General features: G+C 36.6%; 1 protein-coding gene across 1 annotated transcript in view; it reads left to right on the top strand.

Annotated features, from left to right (window-relative positions):
- Nucleotides 1-13923, top strand: part of LOC123235890 (galactocerebrosidase-like) — a 126524-nt gene that overhangs the window by 58325 nt on the left and 54276 nt on the right. The window contains exons 8-9 of the mRNA XM_044662120.1: nt 7619-7774; nt 8335-8459. Of these exons, the coding sequence (XP_044518055.1) occupies nt 7619-7774; nt 8335-8459 (281 nt within the window). The remainder of the gene's footprint in view (nt 1-7618; nt 7775-8334; nt 8460-13923) is intronic.

Genomic DNA, 13923 nt, shown 5'->3' with positions numbered 1-13923 from the left:
TGCTATTCTCCCCCTCTTTCCCATCCCCCATGCCATCTTAGATTATTTAGTGTTCCACCCTCACCCTGTTAATTATTCTTCTGATTACTATAATAGTGAATATTATAATAGTGGATAGAGTTCACTACAGAGAATTAAACATAATATTTCTCTACAAAGGAATACAGATAATTAGATCTCACTGAGGCCCTTAAAAAGGCAAATTTAAAAATTATAAGTTTTCTTTCTTTCCCCTCTGTGTCTTATTTACCTTTTCAGGTTTCTCTCGATTTTTGTGGTTGGATATCAAACTTTCCATTTAGCCCCGGTCTTTTCTGTGCAAATACCTGGAATTCTTCAATTTTGTTGAATGCCCATACTTTCCCTTGGAAATATATAGTCAATTTTGATGGGTAGTTGATCCGTGGTTGCAGGCCCAGCTCTCTTGCCTTTCTGAATATTGTATTCCACGCCTTGCGGTCTTTTAGTGTTGAGGCTGCCAGATCCTGTGTGATCCTGATTGTTGCTCCTTGATATTTGAATTGTTTCTTTCTGGCTTCTTGTAAGATTTTTTCTTTTGCTTGGAAACTCTTGAATTTTGCAATGATGTTTCTTGGTGTTTTCCTTTCTTGATCGAATGCCGCAGGTGTTCTATGAATCCTTTCAATGTCTATATTGCCCTCTTGTTGTAGGACTTCAGGGCAATTTTGCTGAATTATTTCTGTTAGTATAGAGTCCAGGTTTTTATTAATTTCTGGTTTTTCTGGAAGACCAATTATTCTCAAATTGTCTCTTCTAGACCGGTTTTCTTGGTCTGTCACTCTCTCATTGAGATATTTCATGTTTCCTTCTATTTTTTCAGTCTTTTGGCTTTGTTTTATTTGTTCTTGTTGTCTTGAGAGATCATTAGTTTCTACTTGCTCAATTCTAGCCTTTAGGGATTGATTTTCGGCTATAATCTTTTGGTTTTCGGCCATAATCTTCTGGTAATCGGCCATAATCTTTTGGTTTTCGGCCATAATCTTCTTGTTTTCGGCCATAATCTTCTGGTATTCCTTTTCAATCTGGTCATTTCTTGTGTTCAATTTGCTTATCAGTTCATTTGGTTTCTGAGCCTCGCTTTGCAGTTGCAAGATTCTACCTTTTAAACTGTTATTTTCTTGCCAGATCTCTTCCATTTTCCTCAGAATCTCAGATTTGAACTCTTCCATAGCTTGTGAGGAGTTTTCCTTATTTGGGGAGGGTCTGGATGGTTGTTTGTTCTCCTCCTCTGTTTGCTCGGTTGTCTGGATTTTCTCTGTGTAGAAGCTGTCGAGTGTTAAAGACTTCTTTTTTTTGTTATTATTCTTTCTCTTCTGAATTTCCTGTAACTGATTAGCCATCATTAGCCCAGCAGCTTCTCAGGTTTATCCTCGCTCTCTGTGTCTGTCTGAGATCTATTGGCTCCTGAGGTCTGAGTTCTAGTTTTTTCCAAGGTCAAGCCCCCTGGTGGGCCCTCTTGCTTGATCCTCTGCTGGAGGTTTCTTTACAAGTCTCAGGGCGCTGCTTCCACAGTCGTATACCCGTCTGCACTGGTTCCCCACTTAGGCTTTAGTTCCTGGCTGTGTTTGCCTCCACCCACGCCTCTGCTCAGCCGGCACCCACGCCTCTGGTCAGCGGGCGCGCGCCCAGCGTCCACTCTCTGCTCCCGCGCGCTCAGATTTCGCGTGTGTTCTTGACTTAATGGGGTCCTAAGTCTTGCTGCTCTCAGGAACAGGTCCCGGAGCTGCCGATGACTCGATGGGTGCCCCAAACTTGCTCTATTTCTTTTTAGCTGGGTTCGGAGCTATAGGTGAGTGTGGAGGGGGTGGGGGTGGGGCGGTTGCTCAGCTCGCGATTGAGTGAGAGCCCTTTATAGCATGGAAATGTCTCGATTCCACGTACCTTCCACGCTGTGCCCTGTTGTGGGGTTCCTCCGTTCGTCTGGACTTGTTTTTATGTCCCCTTGAGGAGTTTTGTGTGTTTCGGTCAGGAGAGGTTAAGAGCTGCTTCTTACTCTGCCACCATCTTAACCCGGAAGCCTCTACTCTCTTAGAGACTTTTATTTGCGTTGTTCCTCTGGTTAGAAAATATGCAACAATTGTGAGCAGCTTAGAAATGGAATCTGGAGATTACTTACTAAATGTGGTGTGAGGTCATTGACAAATCTGAATGAGGAATTATCTTCTGACTCAATTTTAGCTATATCTTTTGCATTAATGTGAGATGCTATAAATAATTTTAGGCCTTATAATGTGACCTACTTTCTATGTTATTGTTAATATTTGGGTATGTCTTCATATTTCAATTAGACTAAATTGCTGTAGCAATAGCAAAATAAAATGAAAATGCTCAGTGAACTGATATTATCTTTGGGACCAGGGGCAAAGCATGAAGTCCTACTATGTTTTCTCTTCTATGAAAGAGTAGACATTGATTCTCTCACTGTCTTGATGTTTGTGTGAAATATGTGTACTGTTAACCTTAAATCATAAAATAAATTACCATTATCATCATCATCATTATTATTGTTAGATAAATTTTGGTTTCCTTTCTGAATAGGAAATTTTTAGTATGGCTTGAGTTCAAAGATGAAGGTGTCCTTTTTCTAGTTGTGACTACAACAGCCTAATTTCCTGGATAATAAAGCTTGTTGACTAGTCATGTCTTTTAGGACCTGTCCCTCATACTGCTATTTGTAGGAAAAATTGCCTTTTTTATTCTGTCCATGATTTTTAATTCTCTAATGTGGGAGTAATAATTTTTTCTTAACTTGGGCTTTAATAGTAATGAAGTCAGGAATACTGTTGCTGGTAGGTATTTTTTTAAGCAACCTCAGGAGGTGACTTTGTATTAAAATGAGTAAAAAGTCTGTAATAAATTTAAAAACTATTTTCATTTCTCAAATTCTTTCTTGTAAAGCTAGTGAAGTGGCATATTTACTGTTCTGCTTATAGAACAATTACGGAATCCTTTATTATGATTTAGCAGTAAAAGTGACTTTAGAATTTGAATCCCATCATTCTCTTGAGGGATATCTAAAAATCTACATGTCTTACTCATGAAATTTTATTTTTATTCTAAACTTTACAAGTAAACATTTCATGAAACCTTTAACTCAGCATATTTTATATCCCAGTGTAATGATACTATATCTAACCATTAATTCTGAGTGTTCCTTTTCAGAAATTTAAATTAGTTTTTTTCTGTCTGTCTATCTATCTATCTATCTAATTATTTATTTGAGACTGACTCTTCCTATCTCAAGGATAGAAACAATTAAAAAACAGCAACAATTTCCTATTCCTCTGGATGGAAGTACAGTGGCCACTTACAGGTTGATTTCCTGATCCTACTGATGACTGGCACAGAATCTTTGACCATTTCATACCTTCTGAGCTCTTTCATCTCTCTTTAGGTAACTTGATTTCTCCATGCCACCCACTCTTTCCCTCCAGTTCCTCCACCATATTGGTGCTGAATTCAGTACAGATACCTTATTGCCTTTGTCCAACTGCTGGTCAGAACTGCCAAGCTCAAGAGATCCACCAGTCCTAGCCTCTCTGGCAGCAAGGACTAGAAGCACCACAAAACCCAGCTGGGCATTCCTGTGTAGAAAAGCATCTCCTGTATTCCACTTCATACACTATATAGTGTATATATGTATACATACTATATACATACATAAATAATTTTGCTCCTTATGGCCTTTATAACTTCAAGCACTCTTAATTTCGTTGGACCTCAGTTTCCTCATGTATAAATAATGAGGTTGGACGAGATGACCTATAAGTCACTTCTAGCTCTAACTTTAATCCTATAATCCAGTGAAATTAAAATAATAGATTAAGTGAGTGAATGTGAACATGATGCTATTCATTTGTCCTGTTGTCTTTCAGTCAAGTAATGATGTATATTATCATATTGGTAGAATGGAAAGAAAACTAGATGGAAAATAGACCTGGAATTGAGTCCTGGCTCTTCTACTGATTTAATGGGTGGTCCTGGCAAATCATTTCCTTTCTCTAGGCTTAGTTATTTTATCTCTAAAATATGCAGGTCACCCTAGAATGTCCTTAAGGTTCTTTCAATACATGACATACTATTTTTCTATGATTAGCAAAAGACTAAAAAAACTGATTTTACATGTGTTGACACATTTATTTGCAGCCTAAGTGTTCAGTTGATACTTTCTGTCTTCATTAGGGAATGGTCTAGAAAGGGGGAAAATTTGTTAATAATAGAACAGGAGTTCCAGAGGGCCTGGTAGATGGAAAGGGAAGAAGAAAATAAGGAATATGAATGGGAAGGGCCTACTACAGCATGGTGTGAGAATGATGTTGACTCAGTCACAGAAGTAAGGAGGGAGCAAGAAGAGGGAGTTTTCACCAGCTGTGAGATGGGGGACCACAACTTGATTGGAACCTCTATCTTCTGAAACATTAGGATGACCAAGTGTAGTTTTGTTGCTCTGGGCAAGTGCTGTTAGTAACAAATGACTTGCTATTCTAAGCATTGGGTACCTGGGGGTGTAGGTGAAGGAGTTTTGTGTGGGCCTCTGAATGAGTAAATGACAAATGTTAGGGTCCTTCCAGCACTCCTGACCTCACTTTCATTGCCATCTGTGGATCTGAATCCCAGAATGGGAGTAAAAGAGATGGGAATAACTACAGCTATATGACTTCATGGCAGGTGAGCACTGTGCTTTCCAGTCCTCCAGTCCTAGAGAAGACAAGGTCTCTGGTTACTTTTGACTTCAGATATGATGGATGCAGGTCTTTCTGTTGGCAGAGGCTGTCAAGTGTTTAGATATACTTGAATCCTCAGCAAATGAAACCTTACTGGTGTAGACGCTTTAGACCATAGACATGGAAAGCTTCTGAACTTGGGTAGTTAAAATTAGCATTTAAAAATCTTTTTAAACTTTATGTACACTATAATTAAAATGGAAATTTTTATAGTACTCTTTTACCTGCTGAAGAGCTTTATAAAATAACTTCAAACTTTAAAAAAAGGGTCATTCATGTTAATGATAAATATGGTTTAGCTAGAAGTTATTTAAATGGAGGTGGGAGTACTATTATAATTTCATCTAAAAATTACTTTAGATGTAATGTGAACTTGAGGATACTTCACCTTTGAAACATTAGGTAAATAACAACAAATATCACCATTAAGTGCTAACTCTGAAGAGGTTCTATGTGCTAGGAAAGAGAAACCAGCTTATTTTTCTCTTTCAAAGAAATAATGGGCATTCTTTTACTAGTTACTTATTTGGGATATCTAGTGTTAGGTAGGAGTAGAAATGCAGAAATAAATAAGATGTAGTACCTGCCCTCGAGGATTGCCCAGATTCACAAATACTTGACTCTTAAGTGATCCACACAAAGCAGTGGCCTTACCTTTTCTCCTGCTCATCCCCTCTGGAGTCCTTAATAATTTAGGTGGTCTGGCCCCCATTGGCATTCTGCTGAAGCCAACAGGCCCCTTCTCAAAAGAATATTTTAGATTCCTAAAGTAAAAGATAAATATATTGAAGTAGCTATTAAAATTTTAAAAACCACAAACTCATGAACCCTAAGTTAAGAATTCTTCTTCTAGCCTTTAGATAGACCTGGGTTAGTAGCTATTTATTTATCTTTTCCTTTTGACTTCTGACTCAACTGTCCCCAGTTCTTGAAATTGATTCCTTTTTTATCTCGGTTATTGAAACCTTTCCTTCTAGACTCTTTTTAGATGTCTTATCCTTCTGAGGCCTTTTCTGATTCCTCTCTCCCTCTTCTCTCTCTCAAGATTTCCCAGAGTGTTTAATCTTAATTTGCTTTTTGTTTAGATTACACTCTAGGGACTGTGTCATTTTTTTATCCTTGTATTACCAGTGCTAGCCTAGCCCCTTACATGTAACAGATGATTAACATTTGTTAAAGTAAATTGGTTTCATAAAAGCACAGCATTAATTGAAACAGAATTATAGGGTGAAATTAGATTCATAGATACAAAAGGTCTCAAGTGAATGTCCATGCAACATTGCTTTCAGGCTGTGATTCTGTAGGGTTTAATAAGGCTTTAATAAGGCTATTAATGATATTATTGTGAATTATTTTGGTTATAATTAAGGTATGCCTACAGTACTTTTTTTTTTACAAAGTTTCCATTAAAAGCAAAATGAAAGTTTGGCCTTTAATTTTTTAATTTTTAAATTTCTTTCTTTTTTTCCAGGAAGAAGTCTACACATGAGTTTTCCATGTTACATGACTCATGTTGTCACCCCCCTCTTTTCTCTCTGCTCTCCCATAGTTGACAAGCAATTCCATTGTGTTTTACATGTATTTTTACTCAAAACCTATTTCCATATTGTTCATTTTTATAATAACATTTTAAAACCAAAACCTCACATCATATATCCAAATAAGGAATTGACAGAACATGTTTTCTTTTGCATTTCTACTCCAACAGTTCTTTTTCTAGATGTGAATAGCATTTTTTTCAAAAGTCTCTCAGAATTGTCCTGGATCATTGTAATGTTGTTAGTAGCAAAGTCTATTACATTTGATTGTCCCAGAATGTTTCAGTTATTGTATATAACAGTGATGGGCAAACTATTCCCCATGGGCCAGATCCAGGCTGTAGTATGCCCTTCATTGCCTTAAGCAGTTCCCTACTCACTACATCTGGATGTGGGGATGTAGTGATTAGGGAATTGCTTAAGGCAGTGGTGGGCAAACTATGTCCTGGATCTGGCCTGCAGGGAATAGTTTGCCCATCACTGGTATATAATGTTCTCCTGGTCCTACTTATTTCATTCTGCATCATTTCATTTAGGTTCTTCCAGTTCTTATAGAAAGCTACCATTTCATCATTTCTTATAGCATAATAGTATTCCATCACCATCATATACAACACTTTGTTCAACCATTCCCCATTTGAGGGACATTACCTCAGTTTCCAATTTTTTCTACCATAAAAAGTACAGCTGTAAATATTTTTGTACAAACAGCTACACCCCCATTAAAAAAGATCTCTTTGGGACACAGATTTAGTGGTATCGTTGGGTCAAAAAGCAGGCATTCTTTAAAAATCCTTTGGACATAATTCCAAATTGCCTTCCAAGCATGGTTGGTTCAATTCCCAATTCCACCAGCAATGCATTAGTGCCCAAATTTGTCATATCCTCTCCAATATTTATTATTTTCCTTTACTGTCATTTGCCAATCTGCTAGGTGTGAGGTGGTATCTCAGAATTGTTTTGATTTGCATTTCTCTTTTTAGAAGGGATTTAGAACATTTTTATATGATTACTGCCTATTCATATCCTTGACCATTTGATAATTGGGGAATGAAGTTTGGCCTTTTATTAAAGGTTTAAGCCTCAGCTGTAGGAAATATTTGGCTTTTCGAATCTCTGGAACGACTCCTCTTCCAAGACTCCTCAATAGTTGAAATTTTACCTTATTTCAGTTCATCCATTTTAATTCTATATATGTGTGTATGCTTATTTATAATTTTCACAAAATTTTCAGTATTATTTTGAAATATCTAAGAAATGGAAATATCTAAAAAATGAATAGCTATTAATAATTCTGAAAATCTTTGCTCATTTTCTCTCATTTTTTTGTCTTAGAGTTCATTATACTGCAAATCAAAGTAATAGTAATGCTTTGGAGACAAAAAAAAAACTCTGGTCTTCTGAAGATTGCAACATTTTTAAAGATGAAACGGGTACAGGCTTCTGGGCCCGCAACTTGAATCAGAATTATGTGATTGGCCAAATTACTTCGTGAGTACCTTTTTATAGCAGTCCACTTAAATATTATATAGGGGTGTGCTGCAACCAGCTCAAGTGACTGGGAGAGTTGATTGTTAAAATGTTCATTGTGATCATTTATGCCTGAAAAACTGCCTAATGCTGCAAATCAGGGCTTGATTTATTGTTTTGTTGATTGTCTAGACTTTAAAAAGTGAGGGAGAAAATTAGATTAAACTTAAGTTTATGTTGTGCATACATTTTTTTTTCTGGAAAGCTGTTTGTTAAATATCAGATCATCCTTGGGTATAAGTGTTCCATAATTTGATATAGATTAGAAGCTCAAAAGAAGAAAATAAAAAACAAAATATAATTAAATATTGTTTAATGAGAAGTATCAGAAGCAAGGGAAGAAGATTGTTTTTGGCTAGATTTTTTGACAATTGTTGACTTTTTTTTTCCTTTTAAAGGTAAGAAATTTGTCTAAGAGTTTTCAAATCTGTTTAGTTTGGGAAAGTTTAAACTTCTCTAAGGTTAAATTGTATTATAAAGTAATTTTGGTCTTTCTCATTTGCCAAACCAATTTTTTTCAGCACAATTGCTTGGAACTTAGTGGGTAGCTATTATCCACAATTACCTTTTGAGAAAGATGGAATGCTGACTGCTAAGGAGCCTTGGAGTGGGCATTATGTTGTAGAGGCTCCTACTTGGATTTCAGGTATATATCAGATTTCTCCCAGTAATCCTCCTTCAGAGAGATACAATGTAGTTTGAATAAACTTAAATAGCTTTATTGTAGGGCTTTTATGTAATGCTATAGAGAAGTATTATTTTGATTATTTTATCATTTGATTATTAATATAAATTTGTAATATTCTTTTTCTGCTGAAAAGACCATCCTGATAGTAAAACCCTTTCCTTCCCCTCCCTAAGCAATTCTACGAAAGTCCTTATATTTCCATCCTTATGGCATTTTTGCTTTTAACTGGGTTGCTTTTAACACTGTGAATCCTGTAAACCCTGCTTATTACTCTATATACAGAACTAACTTGGGCTTTTCCTGGCTACAAAAAGTGACTCAGATGCCCTCATCCTTCTCATGAAGATTTAGGGCTAGTTGGACAATGAAGGAGAAACTGATGAGAATGAATTAATTTTTTCTGCTAACATTGCCAAAAGCTGCCGAAACTTCATGACTAGGCCTCACTTCTCATATTACCCTTCCCTCTCTTTCCTCCTGAATGCATAAAAATCTTTCTATCAGTTTTCTTGGTGGATACCCATGTCCTAAGGCACATGGCAATGTCCCAGGCTCACAGGACCCTTGATTAAAGATGTTTTTTTCTTTATATGTAAGTTTGATTTATTTCAAGACTTGATGGTATGTTCAGTCAATTAAAGTAGTCCTGGGGAGGGGGGACAGCCAGGTGGTTCAGTGGATTGAGAGCCAGATCCAGAGACTGGAGGTACTGTGTTCGTATCTGGCTGTAGATACTTCCTTGTAGGGCAAGTCACTTAACGCCCATTGCCTAGTCCTTTCTACTCTTTTACCTTGGAAGCAATACACAGTATTGATTCCAAGATGGAAGGTAAGGGTTTAAAAAAAATTGCCTTGTGGGAAGCTGTAGCATTTGCAATCACATTGTGTAGAGTGGGAATTTTGGGAGAACTTGACTCCCAGAAATCATTCTAATGAGCAGAAAGGAGACTTAGATAAGATTCTGGCAGAGAAAAAGTGGCTTTATTTGGAGGAAACAGTGGACAGTGGAGAAAGGGGAGATGGAAGGAGGGGAAAGGAAGGAAAAAGAATTCTATCCACACAGTCTGCTTCTCTAGGGAGAAAATGTTCTCTCTCCTTCTATGTACAATCACAGACTTTTATAATGATTCTGATTTAAGATTTTCCTCCTTCCCTTTGTCCAGTCCCTGGAAGAGTGTGTGTGTGTGTGTGTGTGTGTGTGTGTGTGTGTGTGTGTGTGTGTGTGGCCGGGGGGGGGGAGGGGTTGTGACATTTCTAATCTTCAGTGTGTCATTTTCTTTATTATGTACCCATAAAGTCGCCCATGACAAAAAATCCTATGACTATCATGGTATTTTCATCCTGGGACAGTAAATATATAGTTGAAACTCCCTGTACTTTCTCCATATTTTATCTTGCCCCTTTTCCTAGAGCTGTGAAGTATTTGGATAAAATGAGGTGCTTGGGTGTTGTTATCCACAAAAGGATATCCCAGTCTCCTTTAGTGAAGTAAAGCAGATGGGGCCTTACCCCACTAGGGCCAGTATAAAAGCCAGTCTTCCAAACTTCTTTATGAAGAACAACAGATTTATTAATAAAAGAAGGTAAGGAGGGAGGATTAGAAATAAGGATGCCCTAATCTCTAAGGTCTCTTACTTCCCTAGTCCCTCTACGTACACTGTGAGGTGGAGTTTTCAAGACCTTGATGCTCCCTAAAAGCCTCCCTGCTTCTAGCTAAGTATTCCCAAACCCTCTCTATGCTACCTAAAACTAAAAATCCTCCCTTGTTGGTATCTCTGGTTGTTGATAGATTTTCCAAGATGGATAAGCATGAACTCAAGGTGACTGAGTTCAACCCAGCTGGACTGGGTCTGAGGTAAACACCTCAGCCCTCACAGAACAATGGACTCTGAATAACATTTCTTCTTAGGATTTATAGTATATAAGATCTTCTTTAAGTGTGTTTCTTCTGTGAGAAAAGGTACTCCCAAAGGAATTCAAAAGGTTTTCCTTCTCCCAGCAACAGGCTTGGTTAGACAGGCTCAGAAAAAAAGAAGGCCCTTCCACTCTGACCATTAGACAGGACGAGCCCCGAGTTTGACCACTGCACCTTCAAAACCCCCTCACTCCACATTCTAAAATCTGTCCTTCAAAGTTCCCAGCATGTGCCTCAGGCTCATTGCTATAATCCCATCTCTACATTCTGCCCTCTGAGCATTTGATCAAATCTGTTAAAAGCAGATTTGTCATATGCTTACCAGTAAATATATAAATCCTCCCTTTATTGTAAACCTATTCTATTTTACTTACCCAAAATAACAAACAAACTGTCCTTATCCTAAAGTTATCTATCTACTTTAGTCCTATGCACTACCTTATGCTAGGGAGAAAATGTAGGGAAAAAGGGGAGTTACTATAAACAGCTACATATAGCACAAACAAAATGCAAACATCTGCAAAACAAAACCAATAATAGGAAATACAAAATACAAAATGCAAAATATAAAATGTAAAAGAATACAATAAAAAATCCAAAAATGCAAAAAGCAAAACTTTTCCAAAAATAGTTGGACCAAAGAATAAACTGTGATACTAAGCTATTACATAAAAATAAACTTACCTAAAAATCTTATAACTATGTAACAAAATTGAAAAGAAAAAATTACACAAAACACAATGTAGCTTATGCTACACAATAAACAAAATCTTTCTGTCTAAACATGTAAAAAACTTATGCAAATTGCATCTAAAAAGCTAAGTTGAACAATTCAAAACAAAACTTTTCATTATGTGCTAAAACCTTATTCTGTTACATAAAACAAAACTGTCTACATAAAACTTGAAAACTGTTTACTATTCTAAGAAATCTAATTTTTGCAACATTTTAACTATTCATATATCTGATTTACATAAATCTACACATACATATATGTATAAGGATTTTTGTACAAATATACAAATATATATAAAGATTTTAAAATATCAGACTCTTGTACTACTGCAACTATTCACAACCAAATATAAAAAAATATATAAAAATATACAACATATACACTTATTTACACACTTGCCTAATCTATGTTATTTACAAAAAATATATTACAATTATGTACATGTATGTACAAATATATACATGTATATGTCATGAAGATTTCCACCTTCTGAGAGTAATAAAAAACAAATATTTATACAGACCTATATGTTTTCTGATGTTTGCCTAAACAGAATGTCATAAAAACAAACTTCCCATTCAGTTAAGACGTCATAGAAATTAGAATGTATAGACTTTTTCTGTTATTCTAAGAAATTCATAATGTATTCATTTATCTATGTGAATACTTTTACTTGGTAAAGATCTTATAACAGTTTTTGATCAATGTGTCCTAAGATGTGCATGTTTCATGTAACAATACTTACCAGATCTTCAGATTCTCTGCTTCTCATGTTGTCTGTTGTCTCTTTCTTCTGTCTTCATACTTCTAGAGAGTAGCATATGTGTAGTGTTGGATGGCACTAAAGTGGAAATATGCAATGTTACAATGGTGCAAAATCTCAGTTATATGTCTATCATCCTTCTGTTCCTCTTCTGTGCTGGATTCTTGTGCAATGTCCCTGTTAACATCAGGTCTGTTTGCTGTTGTCTGACTCTGTTATACTGTCTCCTGTCTTCAATCCTCTTCTTGAATATCCCCTTCCACTGGAATCATCTCCTCCTCACTGAACTTTCTGACTGCAGACTCTTTTGAGTAATGGAATCTCTCTCAGCTCTCTGTTATAAATCTGTTAGCTATCTTTTCTTCTTCTTCTGGAACACTTTCTCCTTCTCTAGGAACTAATTTAATGTGTGAGCAATGGAACCAAGAATCTTTTTCTAAAACTTTTATATAACAGAAGGTGAAGTTAACACTATTGTATAAGGACTATTCCAGGTTTGTTGTGAGGCAGATGTTTTGTTCAAGTTTTTGATGTATACTGAATCACCTGGCTTTATGTTGTGCAGTGAGTAAGCCAGAGGACCAGTCTGGACCAGAACCCCTATGTCATGTAGCTCTTTAAGTCTGGCTTGCAAAGCAATTATATATGAAGCAATCTGTATATCCCCTCCTAACACTGTCACGAAAGCAGTTTTGCAAGTTTTTGCTTGCAAAGGTGGATACCCATTGAGTAACTCATTTGGTGAGATGTGTAAGTCAGCCTGAGGTCTAGTTCTTATGTAGAATAGTGCTAGAGCAAGAATATCTGGCCATTTGAGGTGTGTGTCAGTACATAACTTTCCTACCATTATTTTGATCTCCCTGTTCAGACACTCTGCTTGTCCTGAACTTTGTGGATGGTAAGGCACATGGTATTTGGCTGTAATTCCTAAATTTTCATACATTTGTTTTAAAATATTGTCTGTAAAATGAGTCCCTCTGTCCAAGTCAATGGAAATCAGGATCCTGAATCTTGTAATAATCTTCCTCAGCAAGATTTTAACTACAAATGATGACATATTTTTAGCAGATGGAAAAGCTTTTGGCCACCTTGTCAATTTATCCACCATTACTAAGCAGTACTTGTATTTTTCTACTTTTGGCATGTTGATGAAATCTATTTGCAGATTCTCGAATGAATTGTAAACTATTGGTCTCCCACTGAAACTTTTTTTAAGCACCCTGATTGCATTTCTGAGAGATAGAATAGCTTAAACAGGCTTTATTGGCATTTATGGTCACTCCTGGAACTATCCACACCCCTTTGATTGTATCTACAATGGCTTGTGTTCCAAAATGGCCTTTGTTATGGATAGCCTGGCATATATGGTTTTAAAAGGCTTTTGGTAAGATAGGCTTTCCAGTGGATGCTACCCAAACTCCATTCTCTTCCCTTGATCCAAATTTCTGCTTCCATGTCTGAATCTCAGAGTCCAGATATGCTTTTTGGAGATCTGTTGACTCAATGATAGAGAGATTCATCATGTAGACTGGAACTTTCTGTGCTGCATATTTAGCTGTTACATTGGTACAGTAATTACCTTTTGACATTGAATCTCTACCAAAAGAAAGACTGGCAATGTATCATAGCCAATTGCTTTGGTTTTTGGATAGCTGCAAGTAAGTCTGTTATAATCCCAGTGTGTACTATCTGTTTCCTTCCCGGTGTTATGAATCCCCTGTTTCCAGATCAATCTGGTTGCATGACATTGAAAATGCATGTTGAGAATCAGTGTAAACATTTGTAATCTTGCTATCTGCTAAGATTCAGGTGTTCTTCAAAGCAATTAATTCCGCCCTTTGAGAGCTCATATTTTTGGGTAATAAAGCATACTATAGGGTCTCGAACTCAGTTACTACCTCTGCCCCTGTGTAACAAATACCATTTTGCACAAATGAAGAATCATTTGTGAAAAGCACAAGATCAGGATTTTGAATTGGTGTGCCTTTTAAATCTTGTCTTGACCATT

This window comes from Gracilinanus agilis, chromosome 2 (genome assembly GCF_016433145.1).
Source record: "Gracilinanus agilis isolate LMUSP501 chromosome 2, AgileGrace, whole genome shotgun sequence".
NCBI lineage: Eukaryota > Metazoa > Chordata > Mammalia > Didelphimorphia > Didelphidae > Gracilinanus > Gracilinanus agilis.
The sequence above is the reverse complement of the archived record's forward strand: the minus strand, read 5'-3'. Positions and strand labels throughout refer to the sequence as shown.